Source organism: Zonotrichia leucophrys, chromosome 25 (assembly GCF_028769735.1).
Source record: "Zonotrichia leucophrys gambelii isolate GWCS_2022_RI chromosome 25, RI_Zleu_2.0, whole genome shotgun sequence".
Lineage (NCBI taxonomy): Eukaryota > Metazoa > Chordata > Aves > Passeriformes > Passerellidae > Zonotrichia > Zonotrichia leucophrys.
The window spans coordinates 3,698,603-3,724,755 of record NC_088194.1 but is presented as its reverse complement, the minus strand read 5'-3'; the positions used below and the strand labels follow the sequence as shown (position 1 = coordinate 3,724,755).

At 53.0% G+C, this 26,153-nt stretch overlaps 2 protein-coding genes and 1 long non-coding RNA gene across 3 annotated transcripts; 1 reads left to right on the top strand and 2 right to left on the bottom strand.

Moving 5' to 3' along the window:
* Positions 1–2,525: 2,525 nt before the first annotated feature.
* LOC135457651 (T-lymphocyte surface antigen Ly-9-like) lies at positions 2,526–9,423 on the bottom strand. Its single transcript, XM_064732347.1, has 8 exons — positions 9,311–9,423; positions 6,969–7,262; positions 6,559–6,828; positions 5,414–5,530; positions 5,080–5,124; positions 4,188–4,246; positions 3,643–3,726; positions 2,526–3,520 (listed from the first exon to the last, which is right to left on the bottom strand). The coding sequence occupies exons 1-8, from the start codon at positions 9,417–9,419 to the stop codon at positions 3,467–3,469; spliced, it is 1,032 nt and encodes a 343-aa protein (XP_064588417.1). The 5' UTR covers positions 9,420–9,423; the 3' UTR covers positions 2,526–3,466.
* Positions 9,424–12,362: 2,939 nt separating this feature from the next.
* On the top strand, positions 12,363–13,722 carry LOC135457926 (uncharacterized). The gene is made up of 3 exons (XR_010442799.1): positions 12,363–12,501; positions 13,135–13,245; positions 13,382–13,722. It is a non-coding gene; the product is annotated as an uncharacterized LOC135457926 (long non-coding RNA).
* Positions 13,723–16,435: 2,713 nt separating this feature from the next.
* LOC135457650 (signaling lymphocytic activation molecule-like) lies at positions 16,436–24,344 on the bottom strand. Its single transcript, XM_064732346.1, has 8 exons — positions 24,293–24,344; positions 22,200–22,418; positions 21,347–21,485; positions 21,030–21,172; positions 18,596–18,706; positions 17,219–17,307; positions 16,757–16,903; positions 16,436–16,566 (listed from the first exon to the last, which is right to left on the bottom strand). The coding sequence occupies exons 1-8, from the start codon at positions 24,342–24,344 to the stop codon at positions 16,522–16,524; spliced, it is 945 nt and encodes a 314-aa protein (XP_064588416.1). The 3' UTR covers positions 16,436–16,521.
* Between the last annotated feature and the right edge of the window lie 1,809 nt (positions 24,345–26,153).

Here is a 26,153-nt window from a genome sequence, read left to right as displayed (position 1 = left end):
AAGGAGTGGGAGAAGCTCCAGGAGTTCCCAAGATCCCTTCAGGACAATCCCTGGAATTGTTTAAATCCCAATCCAAGCCAAGGATCGGATTTCCCATGGCCAAATCCCACCCCTACAAAACCTGAGTTGCTTTTAACTCAAAATAATATTCCAAAAATTCAATAAGTGCTCAAAACCCCAAGGAAAATAGAAATTACTTTAAATTTATTCCATAAAATTATTTTATTCCAAAAAAGTATTTTCTTCCAGAAAAAAATGTGCAGGTAGGAACGGAGCTTGACGCTCCTGGAATTTTTATTCCAGAGGTTTCAAAGGCAGCTTTGGTTTCACCAGTGAATAATTCACCAAAGCACAGACAAAGAGCAGCAGGAACAGGCACGGCAGGGAAAAGAATTCCCAGAATTCCGGAGCCATCAGAAAATCCAGGCCAGTTTGTGGTTTTGGGGCAATTTCTGCCGTTTCCAGGTGGATTTGGGGAGAAGGGAAAGGGGGGGACGTGTCCAATGTCCCCTGCTTGGGTTCTTGTCCCCAGCAGGACGCACGTCCCGAAGGAATTCTGCTCCTGGAGATTCCTGATGGGATCCTCAAATTCCTTCTGAGGTCACCAAATTCTTGCTGGGATCCCCAAATTCCTGCTGAGATCTCCAGATTCCTGTTGGGATCACCAAATTCCTGCTGAGATTCCCAAATTCCTGCTGAAATTCCTGCTGGGATTCTTTCTGGGATCCCCAAATTCCTGCTGAGATCTCCAGATTCCTGTTGGGATCACCAAATTACTGCTGAGATTCCCAAATTCCTGCTGAAATTCCTGCTGGGATTCTTTCTGGGATCCCCAAATTCCTGCTGAGATCTCCAGATTCCTGTTGGGATCACCAAATTACTGCTGAGATTCCCAAATTCCTGCTGGGATTCTTTCTGGGATCCCCAAATTCCTGCTGAGATCTCCAGATTCCTGTTGGGATCACCAAATTACTGCTGAGATTCCCAAATTCCTGCTGAAATTCCTGCTGGGATTCTTTTTGGGATCCCCAAATTCCTGTTGAGATCTCCAGATTCCTGTTGGCATCACCAAATTCCTGCTGAGATTCCCAAATTCCGGCTGAAATTCCTGCTGGGATTCTTTCTGGGATCCCCAAATTCCTGCTGAGATCTCCAGATTCCTGTTGGGATCCCCAAATTACTGCTGAGATTCCCAAATTCCTGCTGAAATTCCTGCTGGGATTCTTTCTGGGATCCCCAAATTCCTGTTGAGATCTCCAGATTCCTGTTGGGATCACCAAATTACTGCTGAGATTCCCAAATTCCTGCTGAAATTCCTGCTGGGATTCTTTCTGGGATCCCCAAATTCCTGCTGAGATCTCCAGATTCCTGTTGGGATCCCCAAATTACTGCTGAGATTCCCAAATTCCTGCTGGGATTCTTTCTGGGATCCCCAAATTCCTGCTGGGATTCCCAGATTCCTGTTGGGATCACCAAATTCCTGCTGAGATTCCCAAATTCCTGCTGAAATTCCTGCTGGGATTCTTTCTGGGATCCCCAAATTCCTGTTGAGATCTCCAGATTCCTGTTGGGATCACCAAATTACTGCTGAGCTTCCCAAATTCCTGCTGGGATTCCTGCTGGGATTCTTTCTGGGATCCCCAAATTCCTGTTGAGATCTCCAAATTCCTGTTGGGATCACCAAATTACTGCTGAGCTTCCCAAATTCCTGCTGAAATTCCTGCTGGGATTCTTTCTGGGATCCCCAAATTCCTGCTGGGATTCCAGATTCCTGTTGGGATCACCAAATTACTGCTGAGATTCCCAAATTCCTGCTGAAATTCCTGCTGGGATTCTTTCTGGGATCCCCAAATTCCTGCTGAGATCTCCAGATTCCTGTTGGGATCACCAAATTACTGCTGAGATTCCCAAATTCCTGCTGAAATTCCTGCTGGGATTCTTTCTGGGATCCCCAAATTCCTGCTGGGATTCCCAGATTCCTGTTGGGGATCACCAAATTACTGCTGAGATTCCCAAATTCCTGCTGAAATTCCTGCTGGGATTCTTTCTGGGATCCCCAAATTCCTGTTGAGATCTCCAGATTCCTGTTGGGATTTCTTCTGGGATTCCTGCTGAGATTCCTTCTGGGATTCCTTCTGGAATTCCCAAATTCCTGCTGGGAATCCACCCAGCTGCAGCAGCGCCGCCCAAAATCCAAACCCCACAACCAAACACCCTAAAGTCGCTCTCCGTGTCCCGTTTTCCCTCAGATCCACCCCAAATCCTGAACCCTGGCCCTGCAGGGATTGGTGGGGCCGAGGTTTTGGGGGTTCTTTTGGGGGCCTGGGTGCTGTAAAATTCAGAACGTTCCGGAGGTGAGGAAAAGGCAGCAGGTGCTGAAACCACACGAGCTCTGATAAGGGGTGGCGTCACTTCTTGTTCCGCTTTAACTTCCTGGCGTTATTTTTGGTTGGTTTTGGTGGTTTTCAGCCCTGCGAGAAGCTGAGGGCTTTGCAAGGCTCAAAATACAACAGAAGAAAAAAAAATTTTAAAAAAGTATTTTTTTTATTTATAAATTGAATCCCTGAGCTTTTAAAAATTACTTTTCTGTGCAAAAAGGGGCTGGTTTGGAGCCTTCCCTGGACGTCTCCAAAGAACCCACCGGTTGCTGGTCTGGGTGATCAAGATAGGGATGACATTCCTGGTGGGATGTTCCTTTTCCACCCTCAGGAATTTCAGGATTCCATGGGAAAACCCTTTGAAGAGTCTCCTCCAGCCTGCCTGGGAGTCTCGGCAGCTTTGGCAGAGTTTTGGTCCCAAATTCCGAAAAGGAACCTGAATCCCACAGAGCTGCCAAAAACGTGGAGAAAGATCCAAAAAACATTGGAAAGTTCAAAAAAATCCTCCCTGAAATCCCAAAGAGAGAGAAATTGAAGCAGCAGAGATGAGGAGGGGAAGGGACACTCCAAAAGGGGGAGATCCCTGAGATTCGGGTCTGGAGCAGGATTGGGGATGTTGGAGCCGTTCTGGAGCCACCTTGTGGTGTCCATCTGTCTGACCAGAGAGTGGACACCAATTAAACCAGTTCCAGGTCCTTCCAAACCTGTTCCAGGTCCTTCCAAACCAGTTCCAGGTCCTTCCAAACCAGTTCCAGGTTCTTTAAATCAGTTCCAGGTCCTTCCAAACCAGTTCCAGGTCCTTCCAAACCAGTTCCAGGTCCTTCCAAACCAGTTCCAGGTCCTTTTAAAGAAGTTCCATCTTCTTCTAAATGAGTTCTAAATCAGTTCTGGTTTCTTGTAAACCAGGCCCAGTCTCATAAAAATAGATCTTTAAATCACTTCCAGGTTTATAAACCAGTTTCATGTTCTGAAACCAGTTCCAGGTCCTTTAATCCAGTTGCAGGTCCTTTAAACCAGTTTCATGTTCTTAAACCAGTTTCAGTCCCTTTAAATCAATCTCTTGATCTTCAAACCAGTTCTGGGTCCTTCTAGACCAGCTCCAGGCCGGTCACGGTGGCATTTTCTGCTGTCCCTCCATCCGCCTGCAAGGACAGACGGACACAAGCTCAGTTTGGGGTCCTGGGGGCTGATCCAGGGTTTGGTTTGAGGGCTCGGGACCCCTCTGTGCCCACCCCAGCTCCAGGGGTTCCATGTTCCAGCTCACCTGCTCTGGACGCTTGACCAGGGAATAAATGGTTGAGGGGGGTCCCCCCTCCGCTGGTTTGGCTTTGGTTCCATCAGGGACGTGCTGGGAGAAAAAGATTTTTAAAATTTTAAAATTAAAAAAAAAAAAAAAAAAGGAATTTAAACAATTTTTAGGGCTCGGTGCTGGAAAAATTACCCCAAATCCAGAAACCCAACAAAGATCCATCTCTGGAGGTGTTGCCCCATCCCAAGGCCGGGTTGGACCATCCTGGCACAGTGGGAATCATCCCCACCCTCAAAATGGGACAATTTTAAACTCCTTCCCAACCCCAAAACCCCCATTTCTCTTTGATCCCTCCAAAACCGATATTTTGGGGCTGGGCACGGAGTTTTGGGCAAGTTCAGGTGCCCTTGGGCCACCTCCAGCTGTGGCACTTCCCACTGGGAATTATCAAACAAAAATTCTCAAAAAAAATTAAAAATTGTCAAAGGAACCAAGGGTTGTCCAGCCGTCCCTGGGGTGTCCCCAAGGTGTCCCCAAGGTGTCCCCAACCCCAGACTCACCTGCTGGGAAGGTCCCACCTCGGCGTACACGGTCATGCAGTCGTTTGTGGCCCCTGGAACTGGGGGAAAAAAGCAGGAATTTGGGGATTTGTGGTGCAGGGAATGAGGGAATCCCAACCTCGGGAGTCCAGGCTTGGGTGAAACCCCGACCCCGAAGCCCCTCGGAGCTGCTGGAGGTGGGATTTGCTCCCCATCCCACCCTCCCTGGTGCCGCGGGGTCGGGATGAACTTCCAGCACCAAGGACAGGGAAAATCCGCCTGGTTTGGGTTTCAATCCCAAATTCCTGGCTGCTTTTTGGGAGGACAAACTCCATTTGTTTCTCCTTCATTGGTGATGGAACAGAGCAAGGAAAAGGGGGTTTAAATCCTTAAAATCCCATTTTTGGGGTAAATTTCCCATTGGAATTCCTGGGTGAGCAAGTGGGGATCGGGCACAGCTTGGACTCGATGGTCCTGGAGGGATTTTCCAGCCTCGGGGATTCTGGAATTCTTGGCTGGGCTGACCCTGAGTTCCCGAGTGGAATTCCTGGCTTTTCCCCCCAAATGTCTCTTATTTTATTTTATTTTATTTTATTTTATTTTATTTTATTTTATTTTATTTTATTTTACCCCAAATTCTCTCTTTTTGTCATATTCCCACAGCTGCACTCCCAGCTCCCCCTTGGTGGTCTGGGATGAAGTTTTCCAGCAGAAATTGGTGGAAAATGGGATTTCAGGAATTTGGGATCATCCCCCAGGATCAGCCCCTCCCACTCCCCACCAGGACAGAGGGGTCGGGGTCCTTCAGCTCCGATCCCAAACCACGGCACCAGGGATGGTTCCCCTGATCCTAAATGCAATTCCTTGGTTATTCCCACCAGGAAAAGGGCCGGGAACTGCCCCAAAATCCCACCTGTGTCCGCAGGCCTGGGCTGGGAGAGGCGGAAATTCATCCTGTCTGGGGGAGATGCGACAGAATCAGAATCACAAATCTGCCCCAAATCTGCCCCAAATCTGCCCCAAATTCACCCCAAATCTGCCCCAAATCCTCCCCAAATCCACCCCAAATCTGCCCCAAATCTGCCCCAAATTCACCCCAAATCTGCCCCAAATCCTCCCCAAATCCACCCCAAATCTGCCCAAATCTGCCCCAAATCTGCCCCAAATCTGCCCCACCCTGGCTCTGTCCCCCTCCCAGGTCCCCTCTCCTGCTCCCCAGGGCTCCAGGGATGGTTTTCCACGCTCACCTTTGAATTTCCACAGGAGCACGACGAAAATCGACAAAAGGACCAGGACCAAAATCACGACTATGACCCCGACCACAGCCCCGACCCTGACCTCGACCTGGCCGCTGGAGAGGGCAGCTGGAAAAGGGAGAGCATGCAGAAAATCTCAGGGGATTGGGATCAGCCCATCCCAAACCCAACATTTCCATCTCATCCCAACCCCAAATCCAACTTTCCCATGGCTCTCTGGGATGTGGGATCAGCCCATCCCAACCCCAACCTTCCCGTGTTCCTCAGGGGATCGGGATCAGCCCATCCCAGCCCCAAATCCCAGCTTTTCCTGCTCTCAGGGATCGGGATCAGCCCATCCCAACCTCAACATTTCCATCTCATCCCAACCCCAAATCCAACTTTCCCATGGCTCTCTGGGATGTGGGATCAGCCCATCCCAACCCCAACCTTCCCGTGTTTCTCAGGGGATCGGGATCAGCCCATCCCAACCTCAACATTCCCATTCCAATTCCCATTCCATCCCATCCCAACCCCAACCCTCCCCTGTTTCTCAGGGAATCAGGATCAGTCCATCATCTCACCTTTCCCTCCACCTTTCCATGGCCCTCACAGGAAGTGGGATCAGCCCATCCCAACCTCAACATTCCCATCCCAACCCCAAACCCAAATGTTCCCATGGCTCTCAGGGGATCAGGATCAGCCCATCCCAACCCCAAATCCCAGCTTTTCCTGCTCTCAGGGATCAGGATCAGCCCATCCCAACCTCAACATTTCCATTTCATCTCATCCCAAAATCCCAATGTTCCCATGGCTCTCAGGGGATCAGGATCAGCCCATCCCAACCCCAAATCCCAGCTTTTCCTGCTCTCAGGGGATCGGGATCAGCCCATCCCAACCTCAACATTTCCATCTCATCTCATCCCGAAATCCAAATGTTCCCATGGCTCTCAGGGGATCAGGATCAGCCCATCCCAACCCCAAATCCCAGCTTTTCCTGCTCTCAGGGATCGGGATCAGCCCATCCCAACCCCAAATCCCAACTTTTCCTGCTCTCAGGGATCGGGATCAGCCCATCCCAACCCCAACATTCCCGTGTTCCTCAGGAGATCAGGATCAGCCCACCCCACCTTTCCCCACCTGTCCCCGGCTCTCACCTGCGCAGAGCTGCCCGAGGTTGGTGATGGTGATGCTCTTGCTGCTGACGGGGTTCTGTGCCGTGCACGTCACCGGCTCCAGCCCATCCTGGGATGTTTCGTTCACCAGCAGCACCACGGAGCTCCCGTCCATGTTCTGATCCCGCACCCTCCAGGTGTAGGAGACGTTCCCAAAGCCGGTGCCGGATGTGGAGCAGCGCAGGGAGGAGCTGCAGCTTCCGTCCGAGCAGTTCTGGGCCTCGCAGGTCACCGTGGGCTCTGCCAGCTCCCCTGCGGGCACCGCGGTGTCACAAACCTCTCTCTTAGTGTGAAACCCCCCAAAACAGCACTGAAAGCACCCCCAAAACAGCACTGAAAGCACCCCCAAAACAGCACTGAAAGCACCCCAAAACAGCACTAACAGCACCTACTGAACACCTGCAGGGTGAAGGTGGATGCCTTTCCGTTGATTGTTACAGAGTAGGTCCCGGCATCCTCCATCCTCAGCTGGGAGATGGTGAGCGCGCGGCCTCTCTCAGAGACGGCAAAACGAGTTTCGAATTTGTCTTTATAAAATAAGGGTCGAGGAGGATCCTCAAATGCCACAGTCATTATGGGTTCATTCCCAAAAAACCAGAATGCTGGATTTCCATCTGTGTTGTGGCTGCGGAAGGTCACGGACTTGCCCAGGACCCCGATCACCTCCGTGGTGTCGCTGGCGCTCACTGGGGAGAGAAAATGGGGAGAGAACTTGAGATGGGGGTGGGATGGAGGTGGGGGAATGGAGGATGAAGGTGGGCTCAGGGTGGGATGGAGGTGGGATGGAGGTGGTTTGAAGGGGGCATGGAGGTGGGAATGGAGGTGGGCTGGAGGTGGGCTGGAGGTGGGATGAAGCTGGGGTGAAGGAGTGCTGAGCATGGGCTGGAGACGGGATGAAGATAGGCTGAAGTTGGGATGAAAAGGGGAAATGAAGGTGGCATGAAAAGCTGGGATCATGGTGGGACCAAGGATGGATGAAGTTGCTGAACCCAGAGGATGAAGCCCATCAGGCCTGGGGGTGCTTGAGGGCTCATGGGGGGCTCCTGGAAGGGTCCCTGGGTGAAGGAAGAGCACGAGGGCACCCCCAGGCTGAGCCCCCGCAGCCTCGTGAGCAGCCTCGTGCCCAGGACGGAGCCTGGAGAGGAACTGAGAGGGAAAGGAGAACCAGGAGTTGGGCATGGGAGGGTCAGGAGGGGTCACTGAGCAGGACAGGGAGCTCCTGGCCAGACCTGCAGCTGCACCTTGGAGGAGAATTTGGGAATCATGGAAAAGTTTGGGTTGGGAGGGACCCAAAACTGCTCTGATTCCACTCCCCTAAAATCCCCAAACCTTCCCCCAGTCCATGGAGATCCCAGCCCTGCCCAGCCTGGCCTGGACACTGCCAGGGGTGCGTGGGGCAGCTCCACCACGGCTTCTCCAGGCTGACCACTCCCTGTGGCCGCAGGGAAGGGAACTTTGGAACGGTGGACTGGCTCCAACAGTTCCATGAGCTTCTCATGTTGGGGGCACCAGACCTGGTGGGATCTGGAGATTCCAGACTGGATCTCACCATTCCAGGTGGGATCCCACCATTCCAGGTGGGATCTCACCACTCCAGGTAGGATCTCACCACAAGGTCCAGGATCCCTCTGGACCCATCCCTTCCCTCCAGTGGCCCCACCATGGTGGGTGACCTTGGCTCACCAATTTGAGGAGGAGAAGTTGTTATTTTCACAACTTCCCATTTCCAATGAACTGTGCCACCCCATTTATACCAGGAATGGAGTTTTCTCCTTCCCAGTTTTCCTAACAGGGACTGATCCTGGCCCAGCCCCAAGGTCGGGCTCGGCATCACCCTCAGCCACCCCTGGGACACGGACAGGGGAGCTCATGGAAGGAAAAAGCTGTGGGAGGAGATAAACCCGCAGGAATAACGAAACCGTGGAATGGTTCACACGATAAACACCCTCAGAGCGGGCAAGGGCTGAACCTTGCCCAATTTCCCTCTTTTCAGCCAAAAAACACCCCAAGATGAGACCCCCAAAACCAGGGAGGCAACGTGGAGAGGAGCAGGAGCTGAAGGCAGAGCTGGATGTGTGGAGAACATCTGGAGCAGAGGCTGGGCCAGAGATGGACACCAGAGATGGACACCAGAGATGGACACAGAGATGGACACCAGAGATGACACTAGGGATGGACACCAGAGATGGACACCAGAGATGGACACCAGAGATGGACACAGAGATGGACACAGAGATGGACACCAGAGATGGACACAGAGATGGACACAGAGATGGACACCAGAGATGGACACAGAGATGGGCACCAGAGATGGACACAGAGATGGACACCAGAGATGGGCACCAGAGATGGACACAGAGATCCCAGAGATGGACACCAGAGATGGACACCAGAGAGGGACACCAGAGAGGGACACCAGAGATGGACACCAGAGATGGACACCAGAGATGGACACCAGAGATGGACACCAGAGATGGACACCAGAGATGACACCAGAGATGGACACTACGGATGGACACCAGAGATGGGCACCAGGGATGGACACCAGAGATGGACACCAGAGATGGGCACCAGCCCTCCCGCAGGTTTCCATGGCAGCCCTGGATCCCAACAATGAACACAAATCCACCCTCATGGAGCTGCTCTGGTGCTTCCACCCATCCCTCTACCCCAAAAAACCCCAAAACCACCCCAAGATCTCCTTCCCAGGGGATAAGGAGCACCCGGCACTCACTGGTTTGGTGGAGGAGCATGAGGATGGCGAGATGAAGGATCCAAAACACGTCCATGGATGTCCGGAAACGGAGAGGATCTGGCCCAGCAGCGTGCAAAAGTGCGCACATAGAGGAAGAGGAAGAGCTCTCTTATCTGTCCGTACTGGGGGGAAGTTGTGATATGACGTGTCAAATTCACACTCAAAAAATGGAAATTTGAGGTATTAAGTACAAAAACCACTGTGTTTTCCATGGAAACATGGTGGACCAAAAGTGTCACCCGGAGCAAGCTGTGTCCCACCACGTGTGGGACAAATGGCTCAGGTTCTCCGTGGTTCCCTCAGCCTTGGCCATAAAGGAGCAGCTCCAGTCCCCTCTGTCCCCCCTCTAAAGCCACCCCAAACACGGGACAATGACAATTTTGGGAAACATCGCTTCCCCAATCAGGATTATTCAGGGAAGGTCACACGCAGACGGCCGTGGCGAAACTTTGGGGCGAGGGGGAAGTGAGCTGGAGCAGATTAAAAAATTGTCTTAGATGTTCTAAAAATATTCTTTTAAAATGGATTAAAAATCCTAAATAAAACCCTGGTTCCTCTGCCCCGGTGAGGAACTGGGAGCTGATGACCCAGACTGGTCTGGGGTGGAAGGGAACTTAAGGACAAGATTTTGGGGCTGGAAAGGGGATTTTGGGGGCTGGAACCAGGAGGAATTTGGGGCGGGAACAAGGAGGATTTTGGGGTTGGAACAAGGAGAATTTTTGGGGTTGGAGTGAGGAGAATTTTGGGGTGGGAACAAGGAGGATTTTCGGATGGGACCGAGGAGGATTTTGGGGTGGGAATGAGGAGGATTTTAGGGTTGGAACAGGAAGGATTTAGGGGCGGGAACGAGGATGATTTTGGGGTTGGAATGAGGAAGATTTTGGGGGTGGAATGAGGAGGATTTTGGGGTTGGAATGAGGAGGATTTTGGGGTTGGAATGAGGAGGATTTAGGGGCGGGAACAAGGATTTTGGGATGGGAATGAAGAGGATTTTGGGGTGAGATTGAGGAGGATTTGGGGGTGTGAACCAGGAGGATCTTGGGGCTGGAACAAAAAGGATTTTGGGGCCGGAACAGGGAGAATTTTGGGGTTGGAACCCTGAGGATTTTGGGAATGGAATGAGAGGTTTGGGGTGAACGAAGAGGATTTTGGGGCTGGAACAGGGAGAATTTTGGGGTTGGAACCGGGAGGATTTTGGGGTTGGAACGAGAAGGATTGTGGGGCTTGGAATAGGGATTTTGAGATTGGAAAGTGCATTTTGGGGCCGGACATTCCTCCCCAAACCTCCCGGCCCTGCTGCTGCTGGGCTGCCCGAGCTGGGGACAGCGGAGCCACCGCGATGTCCCCAAGCGTCCGCGGCGCTCGCTGCAAAGGGAAAGCAAAACCCCTCAAAACACCCCAAAATTGCCCTCCGGGGACAGCTCAAATCAGTTCCCTGCGAGATTTGGGGCTGAGAGCGCCGCGCCCCGGACACGTCCTGGTCCCCTTTGCCACAGGGGCGGCCGCAGGAGGAGGAGGAGGAGGAGGAGGAGGAGGAGGAAGGAGCGGGGCAGAGGAAGGAGCCGGGGCAGAGGAAGTCCCCGGCGGGCGCTCGCAGCCCCGAGGGGTCCCCGCTCCGCCCCGCGATGTCCCCGCGCGGGGGTCGCCGCTGTCCCCCCGCGCTGCTGGCGCTGCTGCTGGGCCTGGCCGGGAGCCGAGGTGAGGAGGGGGCGCGGGGGGACCGGGGGGGCTGCGGGAATTCGGGAATTCGGGAATTGCTGCGGGAAATTCGGGAATTGCTGCGGGGATTCGGGAATTGCTGCGGGAAATTCGGGAATTGCTGCGGGAAATTCGGGAATTGCTGCGGGGATTCCGGAATTGCCGCGGGGAAAAGCCGGAGCGGCGCTCGGGGGGATGGAGAGGGGCTGGCTGCGGCTTTGGGGGGATTCTCCTCGCTTCTCTCAAACCCCCCTTGTCCGGGCAGAGCCGAGCCGGGCCGGGCCGTGACGCGGGGCCGGTTCCCCTTTCTGGGCAGCGTTTGGGGTGCGGAGTTTGCCTGAAAGTCGCGACTTGCCCGGCTCTTGTTTAGGATCCCCGGAATGCCGAAATCCGGCTGTGTCCCACCCCGTGACCGCGGGAGCATCGCTGTGCCTGGAGCCAGGGAAAATCCCGCAGGAGTGGACAGACATGCACTGGAAACGGGACATTGATTCAGGAATGCCGCTGCGGATCCTGACGGCCCCCAGGGATGGAAGTGTCTCCTATCCCAAAGGTCCTTTCCATGGGAGAGTGGAATTCCAGCGGGGAAACCTCTCCCTGTGCATCTCCCCGGTTCACAGGGATGATAACGGGGTCTATTGGGCCGAGTTCGAGAATTCGAAAGTGATTCCATCCCGGTGCATCCGAGTGTCCGTGTGGGGTGAGTGCCTGGGTCCTTGTTCACTCGTCCCTTTCCCCATGTCCCCCTGTCCCCGTGTCCCTCTGTCCCTGTTCCCTCTGTCCCCATGTCCCTGTGTCCTCTGTCCCTGTGTCCCTGTTCCCTGTCCGTCTGTCCCGTCCCCTCTGTCCCTCTCACCCCTGTCCCCGCAGATCCGTCCAGCGCCGGAGCTGAAATCCCAAATCCTGCAGCGGGATCGGGGCCTATGTCACCTGTCCCCTGTCCCTGGTCCCTCTTCCCCGTGTCCTGTCCTCTGTCCCTGTCCTCTGTCCTTTGTCCCCCTGTCCCCTCTCTGTCCCTCTCACCCCGCTGTCCCCGCAGATCCCGTCCAGCGGCCGAGCTGAAATCCCAAATTCTGCAGCGGGATCGGGCCGGGCACTGTCCGTGCTCTGCTCCAGCCCCGGGAACGTCTCCTACAGCTGGGCCTGTACCGGGGATGGCCCGGAGCCGTGCCGGGCAGATCCCGGGCAGATCCCGGGCAGATCCCGGAGCCGATCCCGGGGCAGATCCCGGAGCCGATCCCGGGCAATCCCGGGCAGATCCTGAGCCGATCCCGGGCAGATCCGGGGCAGATCCCGGGGCCGATCCCGGGGCGGATCCCGGAGCGATCCGAAGCCGATCCCGGGGCAGATCCCGGACAGCCCCTCCCGGCTGCTCCGGAGCCTCCCCGAGGGCGCGGATCCCCAAATCTGCCTCTGCAACGTCAGCAACCCCGCGGGCTGGAGCGCGGCCCGCGCCGCCCTCACCTGCCCAGGTGAGCTCCCCGCGGGCCCCGGGGCGGGGCTGAGCATGGCGGGGTTTACAGGCCAGAAATGGGGGAAAAAATGGGGAAATTTTGGAAAATATAAAAAAAATTCGTTTAAGGAGATGTAAATAATATAATTTTAAATTTAACTTTTTTTTGTATGCATTCTGTGTAAAAACAATAGCTATATATATATTAATATCTATAATATTAATATCTATAAAAGATTATTGGTATCTATTAATATACATAAAATATATAAATTAATATCTATAAAATATATATAATAGGTATTTATATAATACACTTACTTTTGTATATAATGGATACTTATCTTTATATATATTATATACTCATTTTTCTATATAAATATACTTGTTTTATAAATTAAATACATTATATATACATATATATACATATATATACATATATATACATATATATATATATATATATATATATATATATATATATAAGATATAAACTTCTTTTTATATCCTTAATCCACAATTATTTATGAAATTTTTATTCTGTATAAGGCCAAACTATGAATTTAGAGATTCACGGAATCCTGGGGTGGTTTGGATGGGAAGGGAACCCCAAATCCCAGCCCAGTTCCAGGATTTTGGGATTCTTTTCCAGTAATTCCAGGGAATTTCAGCCCCTGGAGAGCAGTGGTCGTGGCCGTGGCCGAGGGGCTGATCCTGCTCCTCGTGGGCTTCTCCTGCTGGTGGAGGGAGAATTCCCAGCAAGGTTTGTCCAAAATGTGGGGGCAGAATCCCAAATTTGGGGGGTCTGACCCCAAACCAGCCCTTGGAACCCCAAAATCTGGGAGTTCTGGAATCAAAAATCCCCAAAATGCCCCAAATCCCGCTTTTTTTTTTTGTAGGATAACAGAGGTTACAGGAATTTCCCAAATCCCGCCAGCCACCATTGTCCCTAAAACCCCGGAATTCCCATCCCGGTGGAATTCTTCTCCTGGAAACTCCAGCGGCCACTGGGATCCATGGAATAGAAATATCCAGAAATATCCAGAAATTCTGGGGTTTTTCCCCAAGATTCAACCCCCAGCTGCGCCTCGGAGCGAAGATTTGGGGATGGAAAACTCCGGAAAGTGCGGATTTGGGATTGGGCAGGTGGGATGGGCAAGGGTGGGAATTCTGTGGGGTTTTTAGGGTTTCGAAATCTGAGAATCCTTTTTTTTTATTATTTTTTATTGGTGCAAATACAACTGAGCTGCACAATAAACTCGTTTAATTAATTAACTGGCTGATTAGAGGCTGAATTACACCTCGGGCACGGGGAGGGAGAGAAATCCCCCGATTCTCACCTTGGTTTTCTTCCCCCAAATCCAGGTCCAGCCTGGGAAACCTCTCCAGAATCCGATCCCAACGGATTTTTTAAATTCCAAGTTTATTTTCCTTTCTCTCCACCCCAATCCACGAGCTCAGACCGAGGGACACCTGAGACGTTTTGGGATGATAAAATCCCTCAGATCGGTGGGAAAGGATGGGAATGGGGAAGTTTGGTGGGACCTGGCTCCTGCCGCAGAGGGGTCGCCAAAATCCCTCACTCCTCGGGCCAAAATCCAGCGGATTTGGGATTTTTAAACCATTCCAGAGCTCAGGAAATAAACCCACTTCTCCTTTTTCCTCTTTGAAGTCCTTGTGGATTCCCTTGGGAATTCGGGACCACGGGGATGAGATCCTGAAATTCCGCAGGGATGAGGTCGGAGTCCAAATCCCAACGGCCTTCCCAAGGCCATGGGTGTGGGAATGACCATTCCTGGTTCCCTGGGTGTGGGAATGACCATTCCTGGTTCCACGGGTGTGGGAATGACCATTCCTGGTTCCCTGGGTGTGGGAATGACCATTCCTGGTTCCACAGGTGTGGGAATGACCATTCCTGGTTCCACGGGTCTGGGAATGACCATTCCTGGTTCCCTGGGTGTGGGAATGACCATTCCTGGTTCCACGGGTCTGGGAATGACCATTCCTGGTTCCACGGGTGTAGGAATGACCATTCCTGGTTCCCTGGGTGTGGGAATGACCATTCCTTGTTCCACAGGTCTGGGAATGACCATTCCTGGTTCCACGGGTCTGGGAATGACCATTCCTGGTTCCACAGGTCTGGGAATGACCATTCCTGGTTCCCTGGGTCTGGGAATGACCATTCCTGGTTCCATGGGTGTGGGAATGACCATTCCTGGTTCCACAGGTCTGGGAATGACCATTCCTGGTTCCACGGGTCTGGGAATGACCATTCCTGGTTCCACGGGTGTGGGAATGACCATTCCTGGTTCCACAGGTCTGGGAATGACCATTCCTGGTTCCCTGGGTGTGGGAATGACCATTCCTGGTTCCACGGGTCTGGGAATGACCATTCCTGGTTCCATGGGTGTGGGAATGACCATTCCCATTGGATCCTCCACCATTCCCAGCCCCAGGTGCATCCAGAGCCTCCCTCCCTTCTCCCACGGCTCCAGGATCCCGCTGGAATTCCTCCAAGCACAGCCTGGAATTCCCTCCCTGTGTCCGGCCCTTGTTTGACCGTCCCACACCAGACACGCCGTTCCTTCCGGAGAGTTCCCCCCGAATCCTCTGGGGGTGCTCGGGGATCCCCAAAGGATTCCATGGGATCCCTGAAGGATTCCATGGGATCAGTGGCGATTCCAGCTGGGAACGAATCCCAGGGAGGCTCTGGAGTTAATATGGGTCCTATCCCTGAAGGATTTCCTGGGATTCCCAAAGGATTCCATGGGATCAGCATCAATTCCAGCCAGGAACAGATCCCTGGGAGGCTCTGGAGTTGCTATGGGATCCCTGAAGGATTTCCTGGGATCCCCAAAGGATTCCCTGGGATCAGCGGCAATTCCAGCCAGGAACGGATCCCAGGGAGGCTCTGGAGTTGCTATGGGATCCCTGAAGGATTTCCTGGGATTCCCAAAGGATTCCATGGGATCAGCAGCGATTCCAGCCAGGAACGGATCCCAGGGAGGCTCTGGAGTTGCTATGGGATCCCCAAAGGATTTCCTGGGATTCCCAAAGGATTCCATGGGATCAGCATCAATTCCATCCAGGAACGGATCCTGAGGAGGCTCTGGAGTTACTCAGGGAACCCCAAAGGATTCCATGGGATCAGCGGTGATTCCAGCCAGGAACGGATCCCAGGGAGGCTCTGGAGTTGCTATGGGATCCCTGAAGGATTTCCTGGGATTCCCAAAGGATTCCATGGGATCAGCGGCGATTCCAGCTGGGAACGAATGCTGGAGAGACTCTGGAGTTGCTATGGGATCCCTGAAGGATTTCCTGGGATCTCCAAAGGATTCCCCTGGGATGAGCAGCGATTCCAGCCAGGAACAGATCCCAGGGAGGCTCTGGAGTTGCTATGGGATCCCCGAAGGATTTCCTGGGATTCCCAAAGGATTCCCCGGGATCAGCGGCGATTCCAGCCAGGAACGGATCCCAGGGAGGCTCTGGAGTTGCTATGGGATCCCCAAAGGATTTCCTGGGATCCCCAAAGGATTCCCCTGGGATGAGCAGTGATTCCAGCTGGGAACAAATGCTGGAGAGACTCTGGAGTTGCTATGGGATCCCCAAAGGATTTCCTGGGATTCCTAAAGGATTCCATGGGATCAGCATCAATTCCATCCAGGAACAGATCCTGAGGAGGCTCTGGAGTTACTCAGGGAACCCCAAAGGATCCCCAAAGATCAGCGGTGATTCCAGCTGGGAATGGATCCCAGGGAGGCTCTGGAGTTGCTATGGGATGCCCAAAGGATTCCATGGGATCAGCAGCGATTCCAGCCAGGAACGGATCCCAGGGAGGCTCTGGAGTTGCTATGGGATCTCCAAAGGATTCCCCCAGGATTCCCAAAGGATTCCATGGGATCAGCAGCGATTCCAGCCAGGAACGGATCCCTGGGAGGCTCTGGAGTTGCTATGGGATCCCCAAAGGATTTCCTGGGATCCCCAAAGGATTCCCCTGGGATGAGCAGTGATTCCAGCCAGGAACGGATCCCTGGGAAGCTCAGGCCACCGGATGGGTCACGCTGGCGTAAACCGTCGTAGGCTCCTTGGAGGGGACAAAAATGGGGACACCGAGGGGTCACAAAATGGGGACACCGAGGGGTCACAAAATGGGGACACCGAGGGGTCACAAAATGGGGACACCGAGGGGTCCCAAAATGGGGACACCGAGGGGTCAGCGAGGTGGCTGGGTAGGGGGTGCCCCACAAAGGGGGGGTTTGGGATGTTCCACTTACCTGGGACAGCGGGGGGCGCCCCCGCGGGGTTGGGGACACGGCCGGGGACCGGGGGGCTCCGTTGGGGGTCGGCGGTGGCCCGGTGGCGGCGGCGTAGATGGTGGTGCAGGACACGGGGGTGGCGTCGGGGACGGTGCCTTTGGGCTTCTGAGGGAGGGGACAAAGGGTGGGCAGCGCCCCGAGGGTCCCCACGGGGTCACCCTGGTCCCGCTGGACCTTTTCCTGACAGGATTGTGCCCAGCAGGGCTCAAAAAAGGGGGAAAATCCCAGAGTTTGTCCCCAAAGCCACCGTGGGATGCTGGGGGCTCAGCAAGTTGTGTCACTCGGCTTTGTTCCCCCTTTTCTTCACCGTTTTCCCCTATTTTTTCCCCCTCTTTTACCCTTTTCCCCCCTATCCCCTTTTTTCCCCATTTTCCCCATTTTCCCCATTTTTCCCCATTTTTCCCCATTTTTCCCCCTCACCTGCACCCGCTGCACCTGGGCGTAGATGGTGGCGCTGGCCGGAGTGACCGGGGAGGGGTCCGGGGTGGCCTGGGAGGGGTCCGGGTCACCTGTGGGGTGGGAGGGGTCACACAATCCCAGGATCAGCCAGGTTGGAAGAGAATTCCAAGGTCACCAAGTCCCAGCAGTGTCCGGTCCCCTCTTGGTCATCCCGAGGAATTTCCAGGAATTCCTCGGACACTTTGAAGATCCCTGAGCTCCTTCCAAGCCCTTTTCCCTTTTCCAGGAGGAATTTTCCCAAATTTCCAAGCCTGGCACAGCTCGAGGCCGTTCCCTTTTGTTCTGGCTCCATTCCCTGGGATCAGATCCCAAATTCCCCCTGGATCCCCCTTTTCTGAAGCCTGAGCCCCCCCAGCTCCCTCAGGAATTCTCCTTCCAGGATTTTTTCTGCCAGGAACTGATCCTGGGTCCCTCAGAGCTGAGCTGGGAGAGGATCCCAGAGATCCCAGAGATCCCAGCAATCCCAGTGATCCCAGTGATCCCAGAGATCCCAGAGATCCCAGCAATCCCAGCAATCCCAGCGATCCCAGCGATCCCAGTGATCCCAGTGATCCCAGAGATCCCAGCAATCCCAGTGATCCCAGCAATCCCAGTTATCCCAGTTATCCCAGTTATCCCAGTGATCCCAGAGACCCCAGTGATCCCAGAGATCCCAGAGATCCCAGCAATCCCAGTGATCCCAGTTATCCCAGAGATCCCAGTGATCCCAACAATCCCAGTGATCCCAACAATCCCAGTGATCCCAGTGATCCCAGTGATCCCAGAGATCCCAGCGATCCCAGTGATCCCAGAGATCCCAGCAATCCCAGTGATCCCAGTGATCCCAGTGATCCCAGCAATCCCAGTGATCCCAGAGATCCCAGTGATCCCAGTGATCCCAGTGATCCCAGAGATCCCAGAGATCCCAGCAATCCCAGTGATCCCAGTGATCCCAGTGATCCCAGAGATCCCAGTGATCCCAGCAATCCCAGCAATCCCAGTGATCCCAGTGATCCCAGTGATCCCAGTGATCCCAGCGATCCCAGCAATCCCAGAGATCCCAGTGATCCCAGAGATCCCAGCAATCCCAGTGATCCCAGCAATCCCAGTGATCCCAGCAATCCCAGTTATCCCAGCTATCCCAGTTATCCCAGTGATCCCAGCGATCCCAGCGATCCCAGCGATCCCAGCAATCCCAGCGATCCCAACAATCCCAACAATCCCAGTGATCCCAGTTCCTCCTGTCCCTCAGGTGACCACAGGTGACCAATCACAGCCAGGGCTCAATGACCTCAGAATTCTTTCCCAAACTCTGGAATTTTGGGGGTCCCCACCCACTCCAGGACCCCCCAAACTCACATTTGGCCGAGCGGGCGGCCCTGAAGGTGACAATGACCACGATGACGATGACGACGATGACACCGAGCAGCACCAGAGGCACCAGGAGCTCTGTCCTCACCCTGGGGACACCTGGGACAGGAGGGGACACACAGGGGAGGTGGCCCCGGGTCACCCAGAGCCTTTTGTCACCTCTGTCACCTGATTTTTGTCACCTGTCACCTGATTTGGGGCTGATTTTTGTCACCTCTGTCACCTGATTTTTGTCACCTGTCACCTGATTTGGGGGCTGATTTTTGTCACCTGTCACCTGATTTTGGGGCTGATTTCCATCACTTTCTCCCCTGACTTTGGGGTGGATTTTTCTCACCGCTGTGCTCTAATTTTGGGCCTGAATTTGGTCACTTTGTCACCGGATTCGGAGGCTGATTTTGTCACCTCTGTCACCTGATTTGGGGCTGATTTGCTGCAGAACAGGAAGCAAAGGGCAGGAAATGCCTCTGAGCTCTCTTCATTTGCCTTATTTTAGATAAAAACCCACTGGGGACTGGATGTGGGGTCGGAAAAAACCCTAAAATATCCCTGGTGGCTTTAAGGGGGCTCGAGGGACAGAAATATCTTGAAAGTTCATAGAAATATCTCCAATATCTTTAAAAATCTCCTGTCTAAAGGGGGATCCCATTAATCCACAGAAATATCTCAAATATCCATAGAAATCTCTCAAAATTCCCACACAAATCTCTCAATTTTCCGCCCAAATCCACCAAGTTCCCACCATCTGGACATCTCCAGAGCTTCCTTCCCACCCCAGCCCACCACCCTGGGATCCTGAGGTTCTGGAATTCTGGGGTTCCAAAATTCTGTGATTCTGGGGTTCCAGAATTCTGTGATTCTGGGGTTCCAGGATTCCAGGATTATGGGGTTTTGGGATTCAGGGATTCTGGGGTTCCGGAGTTCTGGGATTTTGGGGTTCCGAGATTATGGGATCCCAAGATTCTGGGATTCCAGGGTTCTGGAGTTCCAGGATTCTGGGATTCTGGCATTCCAGGATTCAGGAATTCTCTGATTCCAGAATTCCAGCATTCCATGATTCCAGGATTCTGGGACTCCGGAATTCCAGGATTCTGGGACTCTGGAATTCCAGGGTTCTGGAGTTCTAGGATTCTGTGACTCCAGGATTCTGGGGTTCTGGGATTCTGGGGTTCTGGGATTCTGGAATTCCAGGATTCCGTGATTCCAGGATTCTGGGGCTCTGGAGTTCCTGGATTCTGGGGTTCTAGGATTCCATGATTCTGGGGTTCTAAGATTCCAGGATTCTGGTGTTCTGGGATTCTAGGGTTCCGGGGTTCTGGGATCCCAGAATTCCAGGGTTCCATGATTCCAAAGTTCTGGGATTCTGGAATTCCAAGATTCCGGGATTCTGGGGTTCTGGGTTTCTGGAATTCCAGGATTCTGGGGTTTCAGGATTCTGGGGTTCTGGGTTTCTGGAATTCCAGGATTCCGTGATTCCAGGATTCTGGGGCTCTGGAGTTCCTGGATTCTGGGGTTCTAGGATTCCAGGATTCCATGATTCTGGGGTTCTAAGATTGTAGGATTCTGGGGTCCTGGGATCCCAGAATTCCAGGGTTCCATGATTCCAGGGTTTTGGGTTTCTGGAATTCCAAGATTCCGGGATTCTGGGATTCCAGGGTTCCAGGATTCTGGGGTTTCAGGATTCTGGGGTTCTGGGTTTCTGGAATTCCAGGATTCCATGATTCCAGGGTTCTGGGTTTCTGGGTTTCTGGAATTCCAGGATTCCGTGATTCCAGGATTCTGGGGCTCTGGAGTTCCTGGATTCTGGGGTTCTAGGATTCCATGATTCTGGGGTTCTAAGATTGCAGGATTCTGGGGTTCTGGGATCCCAGAATTCCAGGGTTCCATGATTCCAGGGTTCTGGGATTCTGGAATTCCAGGATTCAGGAATTCTCTGATTCCAGAATTCCAGCATTCCATGATTCCAGGATTCTGGGACTCTGGAATTCCAGGGTTCTGGAGTTCTAGGATTCTGTGACTCCAGGATTCTGGGGTTCTGGGATTCTGGGGTTCTGGGATTCTGGAATTCCAGGATTCTGGGGTTCTAGGATTCCAGGATTCTGGTGTTCTGGGATTCTAGGGTTCCGGGGTTCTGGGATCCCAGAATTCCAGGGTTCCATGATTCCAGGGTTCTGGGTTTCTGGAATTCCAGGATTCCGTGATTCCAGGATTCTGGGGCTCTGGAGTTCCTGGATTCTGGGGTTCTAGGATTCCAGGATTCCATGATTCTGGGGTTCTAAGATTGCAGGATTCTGGTGTTCTGGGATCCCAGAATTCCAGGGTTCCATGATTGCAGGGTTCTGGGATTCTGGAATTCCAAGATTCCGGGATTCTGGGATTCTGGGGTTCTGCAATTCTGGAATTCCATGATCCCAGCACCTACCCGTGTGCAGGGATCCGCACTGGTCGGTGTCGAAGGTGGCGTTTTGGGAGCTGACGGGGTTGCGGGCGGTGCAGACGCAGTCGAAGGCCGAGCTCCGCAGCGGGAACCGGAGCCTCAGGACGCTGCCGTTGGCGCGGCAGAGCGCCCCGGGGCCGGTGCCGTCCCCGCTGTCCCCGCTGTCCCGGCTGTCCCGGCTGTCCCGGCTGTCCCCGCTGTCCCCGCTGTCCCCGCTGTCCCCGCTGTCCCCGCTGTCCCCGCTGTCCCCGCTGTCCCCGCCGTCCCCGCTGTCCCCTCTGTCCCCGCTGTCCCCGCTGTCCCCGCTGTCCCCGCTGTCCCCGCTGTCCCAGCTGTAGGAAACCTCGTCCCCCCGCTCCGAGGAGCAGCTCAGCTCCAGCCAGCAGCTCCCGTTGGACGATTCCCGGCGCAGGACGCGGATGCTGGGAACGGCCACCGGCTCTGGGGAGAGACGGGAATGCCAGGATTTGGAATATGGAGGACGTGGAGGGCGGTGGTTTCCACCTCCCTCATCCCAGAGCTGCTCCCAAAAGGCTGAGAACACCCAGGGAAAAATCCAGGAAAACAGCAGGAAACTCCAGGAAAAAGCTGGGAATGCCCAACAAAATCTCAGCTTTTTTGCCGAGAGGTTCCCGCAAAAAAGCTGAGATTGACCTCCAGCTCTGGAAAAAGGAGGAACGGAAATTCCAGGATTCTTTGGACATCCTGGATTAAATGGAAATTCCATCCATTCTTTGGACAAAGTGGAAATTTCCCACCTCCCCGACCACCACCACCCACCTCCCAGATCGGCTCCCAAAATGCCAGAATGGTCCAGGAAAAGCTCTGGAACATCCAGGAAAGGCCTGGAACACTCAGGAAAAAGCCTGGAACAGCCAGGATAAAAGCCTGGAACACCCTGGAAAGGTCTGGAACATCCAGAAAAGCTCTGGAACATCCAGGAAAGCTCTGGAACACCCAGGAAAAAGCCTGGAACAGCCAGGATAAAAGCCTGGAACGCCCTGGAAAGGTCTGGAACATCCAGGAAAATGCCTGGAACGCCCTTGAAAGCTCTGGAACATCCAGAAAAGCTCTGGAACACCCAGGAAAAAGCTTGGAATATCCAGCAAAATGCCGGGATCACCATCCTGGCAATTCCCGGGGGATTTTTTTTACCAAGCACTTCCAGCTGGATCTGCCAGACCTCCTCATAGGAGCCCTGGTAGGTGCTGTACTCGTAGAGCCGCCCGTCATCCCGGCTGGTGTTGAGGATTTCCAGGGAAAAGTTCTCCCCCAAGCGCATCCGCCCCTGCTCGAACTCCGTGTGGTTCTCGCCCGAAATCTTCAGCAGGAGCTTCTTCCTGAGCGGCCCCTCGGTGATTTTCTTCCAGGAGGCTGTCTAACTTCCTGAGGTGGATTCCCAGGTCCAAAGGTGGATCCGCGGAATCGGGGGTCCCAGGTCCAGGGTCACCAGGACGCCAAATCCGGAAGGGGAGGGAGAGGGGCCGCCGGGAATCCACCAATCCCGGATCGGCGGGAGAGCCAAATCCAGGGGACACACAGAGCCCGACCTCCAGGAGAAATCCAAGGCGAGAAGAGACCCCAAATCCAGAGGTGGAACCCCAAAGCCAAGACAGAAACCGCCAGATCCAAAGGTGAGACCCCCAAATCCAAATGTGAGACCCCAAATCCAAAGGTGAGACCCCAAATCCAAAGGGAAAGACCCCAAATCCAAAGGAGAGACCTCAAATCCAAAGCTGAGACCCCAAATCCAAAGAAGAAACCCCAAATCCAAGAGAAAGACCCCAAATCCAAAGGGAAAGACCCCAAATCCAAAGGAGAGACCTCAAATCCAAAGCTGAGACCCCAAATCCAAAGGAGAGACACTAAATCCAAGGGAAACACCCCAAATCCAAGGGAAACACCCCAAATCCAAAGGGAAAGACCCCAAATCCAAAGGTGAGACCCTAAATGCAAAGGAAAGACTTTAAATCTAAAGGTGAGACCCCAAATCCAAAGCAGAGATGCTAAATCCAAAGGGAAAGACCCCAAATCCAAGGGAAAGACCCCAAATCCAAAGGAGAGACCCCAAATCCAAGGGAAAGACCCCAAATCAAAGGGAAAGGCCCCAAATCCAAAGGTGAGACCCCAAATCCAAAGGAGAGACCCCAAATCCAAGGGAAAGACCCCAAATCCAAAGGTGAGACCCCAAATCCAAAGAAATCTCATTCCCAACTTCAAACATCCTGGAATTTTGGGAATTGCAGCCGCCTGGGAGCAGGCTCGGGTACAAATCCCAGATTTTCCTTCTGTTCGAGGCGGTCCCAGGTTGGGGTTTTTTGGAAAAAAAAAAATGAGGGGTTTCATCTCCCACAGCCCGGGATTCCCGTGGGAGGATTTTTCCCCCAAACTCCCTTTGTTGTTTTTAATTTCCAGCCAGTGATTCAGAATTTCCTCGATTTGGATTTTCCTCGACTCAGATTTTCCCTCATTTCTGGGCAAACAAATTTTGTTTTTGTAGGAAATTGTGAGAGGAGGAGGAGGAGGAGGAGGAGCCAAATCTGGAGCTCCCAAAAGCAGAGAAGGGTCCCCATTTTGCCACCCCCACTTTTCCCAAAGTCTTTTTTCCATGGGTTTTTGCCCCAAAAGGAAAGGGGAAAAAAAAAGGAAGAAAAAATGAAGATAAAAGGAAGAAAAAAGGAAGAAAAAAGGAAGAAAAAAGGAAGAAAAAAGGAAGAAAAAAGGAAGAATAAAGGCAAAGGGAAACAACCTCCCACTGGCAGAACCTGGAATTTTGGCCGGAAGCCTGGAGGGAATTTTGGCTCTCCAGACCCCCCAAAACCAGGGATTGGCCCCATTTTCATGGACGTTGTCCCATGGCAACGCGTTGGGATCCTCAAGGTGCTTCCAGCCCAAACCATTCCATGATTTTATTCCTCGGGAACCTCCCGGCCCATGGATCTGAGCCAATCCTCCGGGAATCTCCCTCTGGAACATCCCAACTCCCTCTGGCTCCGAATGAATCCCTCAGGGCTCTCAGAACCCGCTAAAATTCACCCAAATCCTTCACTTTTCCCGCTGAACAACTTTTCCCATCACATTTCACTCCCCTCCTCCCTCTGGGAGACTTTTAGGGGACCCTTCTCCCATCCCACCTGGAGCACCTCCACCCCAACGCCCCAAACCCCTTCAGATCCACCCCAAAAAAACCCCAAAATCCATAAAAACCCACCCAAACCCCCAAAAATCAGTGAGGAAAGCCCACATACCCCCAAGAGCGGCGAGGGTGAGGAGCAGCCGGAGCCAAGCGCCCGAGCCCATGCCGGGATCACGGAGCCGCCGCGGTTCCGGGGCTCGGAGCAGGTGCTGACAGGAGGAGCTTCACCCCCGGCCCTCTCATTTCCTGTTTTTTGGGGCCAACCGAGTCAAACCTTTGCCTTTTATCCCCCTTCGGTCGGAAATTATTCAAAGCGCGGGGCTGCGCTCGGCGCCCCGGAGATGGAAGAGGAAAAAGCAGAAGGAAGCAGAGAATGGGTTTGGTTTTTCCGCCAGAGTTCCATCATCCTGCCGAGGGGTCCTCAAACGGCTCTGAAAAAAAGAGGAAAAATCCGGTTTTGGAGGAATTTCATGGATTTTTTTCCCCAGCTCTGGAGAGGTGGAAGCTCCAAAGCGATCCCACCGAGGGACGTGGGCGGCTCCTCGGAGCATCCCAAAATCTGCTCCATCCCCCAGGGGTGGGACCGCCCAGAAAGGTGAGAAATCCCCAAATTTCGCGGGAAAATCCCAGCTTGGAGCTCCATGGGATCCACAGGAGGGGGAGAAGGACGGGAGGTCCCGAAAACTCACCCGGGAGAAGCCAAAAATCCTCGTTCTGGGTGGGTTTGGGTGGATTTGGGACCAGCTGGGGATGGGGATGGTCCTTCCTGGTGGAATGGCTGGGAAAGGCCGGGAAAATCCAATCGTGGATCGGCTGCTGGAAAATCCTGACTGGGTTTGGTGGAGGAGCTTTGAAATCCGAGGGTTTTTTCCTTTTTCTTTCTCCAAATTTCACCACTTTTCCCAATTTTCGGGGTGTGGATGGAGAGGGAATTCCAGGATCCCTGAGGCTGGAGAAAAACTCCGGGATCCAACAATCCAAGATGTCACCTTGCTGCTCCTTGGACACCTCCAGGGATGAAAATTCCAGGATTTTAACCCAAACCCGATCCCAGGATTGGGTCACATCCCCTCTGCTCTCCAGGGACGCCCAGCTCGGAGTTTTCCCCGAGGTTTTGCTGCTGGGAAATGATTTTTGAATGACAAAAAAAAAAACCCAAAACCACCCAAAAAAACCCACCCGGAACCTCCTGGGAGGCTCCTCCTCCTTCCTTGCTCAGAAAGCACCTGATAGGTAAAAACCCAAAGCCACCATTTCTCAAAAATCAGACTTTTACAGAAAAAATACCGACGGGGAATCGCAGGATGAATTAATCCAGGAAAAACAGCGGTGGAGTCCTGGAAGCTTCAGGAATGGGAGCTTGGAAGGATTTTGGGGTGGCAAAGTCGTTGGTTTTGGGGTGTTTGGGGCTGTTTTGGGATTTTTGGGGGTATTTTGGGTTTTTTGGGGGTGTTTTTAGAGGCACAAATCCCACCTGGAATTCCCACGGCCAGGCTGGATTTCTCCATGGATTTCTCCACCAGTTCAACCCCCAGGTCCCAAAAGGAAAATTTTCACCCTGGAAATGGTCCAGAAAAGCCAAAAAATCCCCCCCAAAAAAACCCCAATTTTCCCCACCTGGGATTGGCTGGCATCGGGCAGGGAAAAATTAATGAAGCGAAATCACCCAGAGGAAAATTCCTTTTGGGGAAGCATTTTTGGGGAACAAGGAATATAAAATGTGGGAAAAACCTCTTTTAAGTGGAAACAATGATCCTAAATTCCTTCTTCTCGCCATCAACTCATCCTGGAAATTTCTGGCTGGAAACTCAGCAGCAGGATGAATGTTTATTAATTCCCAGAGGTTTTTCTTGACATCCTGGATTTTGTAAGTGGAATAAAAGATCGAAATCTCCACATGGGAATGGACCAAGACCCCAAAAAATATTTCCAAGGGGGGAAATCACTGGAAAAATCAACTTTGGTGTTAAAAT

Coding starts and splice junctions, on each gene's coding strand:
- LOC135457651 (XM_064732347.1), bottom strand. CDS start 9,419: ATGTGCGCACTTTTGCACGCTGCTGGGCCAGATCCTCTCCGTTTCCGG. Junction 5,531..6,558: donor CCTCGGGCAGCTCTGCGCAG/GTGAGAGCCGGG, acceptor TCCCTTTTCCAG/CTGCCCTCTCCAGCGGCCAG. Junction 3,727..4,187: donor AGGTGGGACCTTCCCAGCAG/GTGAGTCTGGGG, acceptor TTTTTCTCCCAG/CACGTCCCTGATGGAACCAA.
- LOC135457650 (XM_064732346.1), bottom strand. CDS start 24,344: ATGGGCTCGGGCGCTTGGCTCCGGCTGCTCCTCACCCTCGCCGCTCTT. Junction 21,486..22,199: donor GATCCAGCTGGAAGTGCTTG/GTAAAAAAAATC, acceptor GTCTCTCCCCAG/AGCCGGTGGCCGTTCCCAGC. Junction 16,567..16,756: donor GGCGCCCCCCGCTGTCCCAG/GTAAGTGGAACA, acceptor GTCCCCTCCAAG/GAGCCTACGACGGTTTACGC.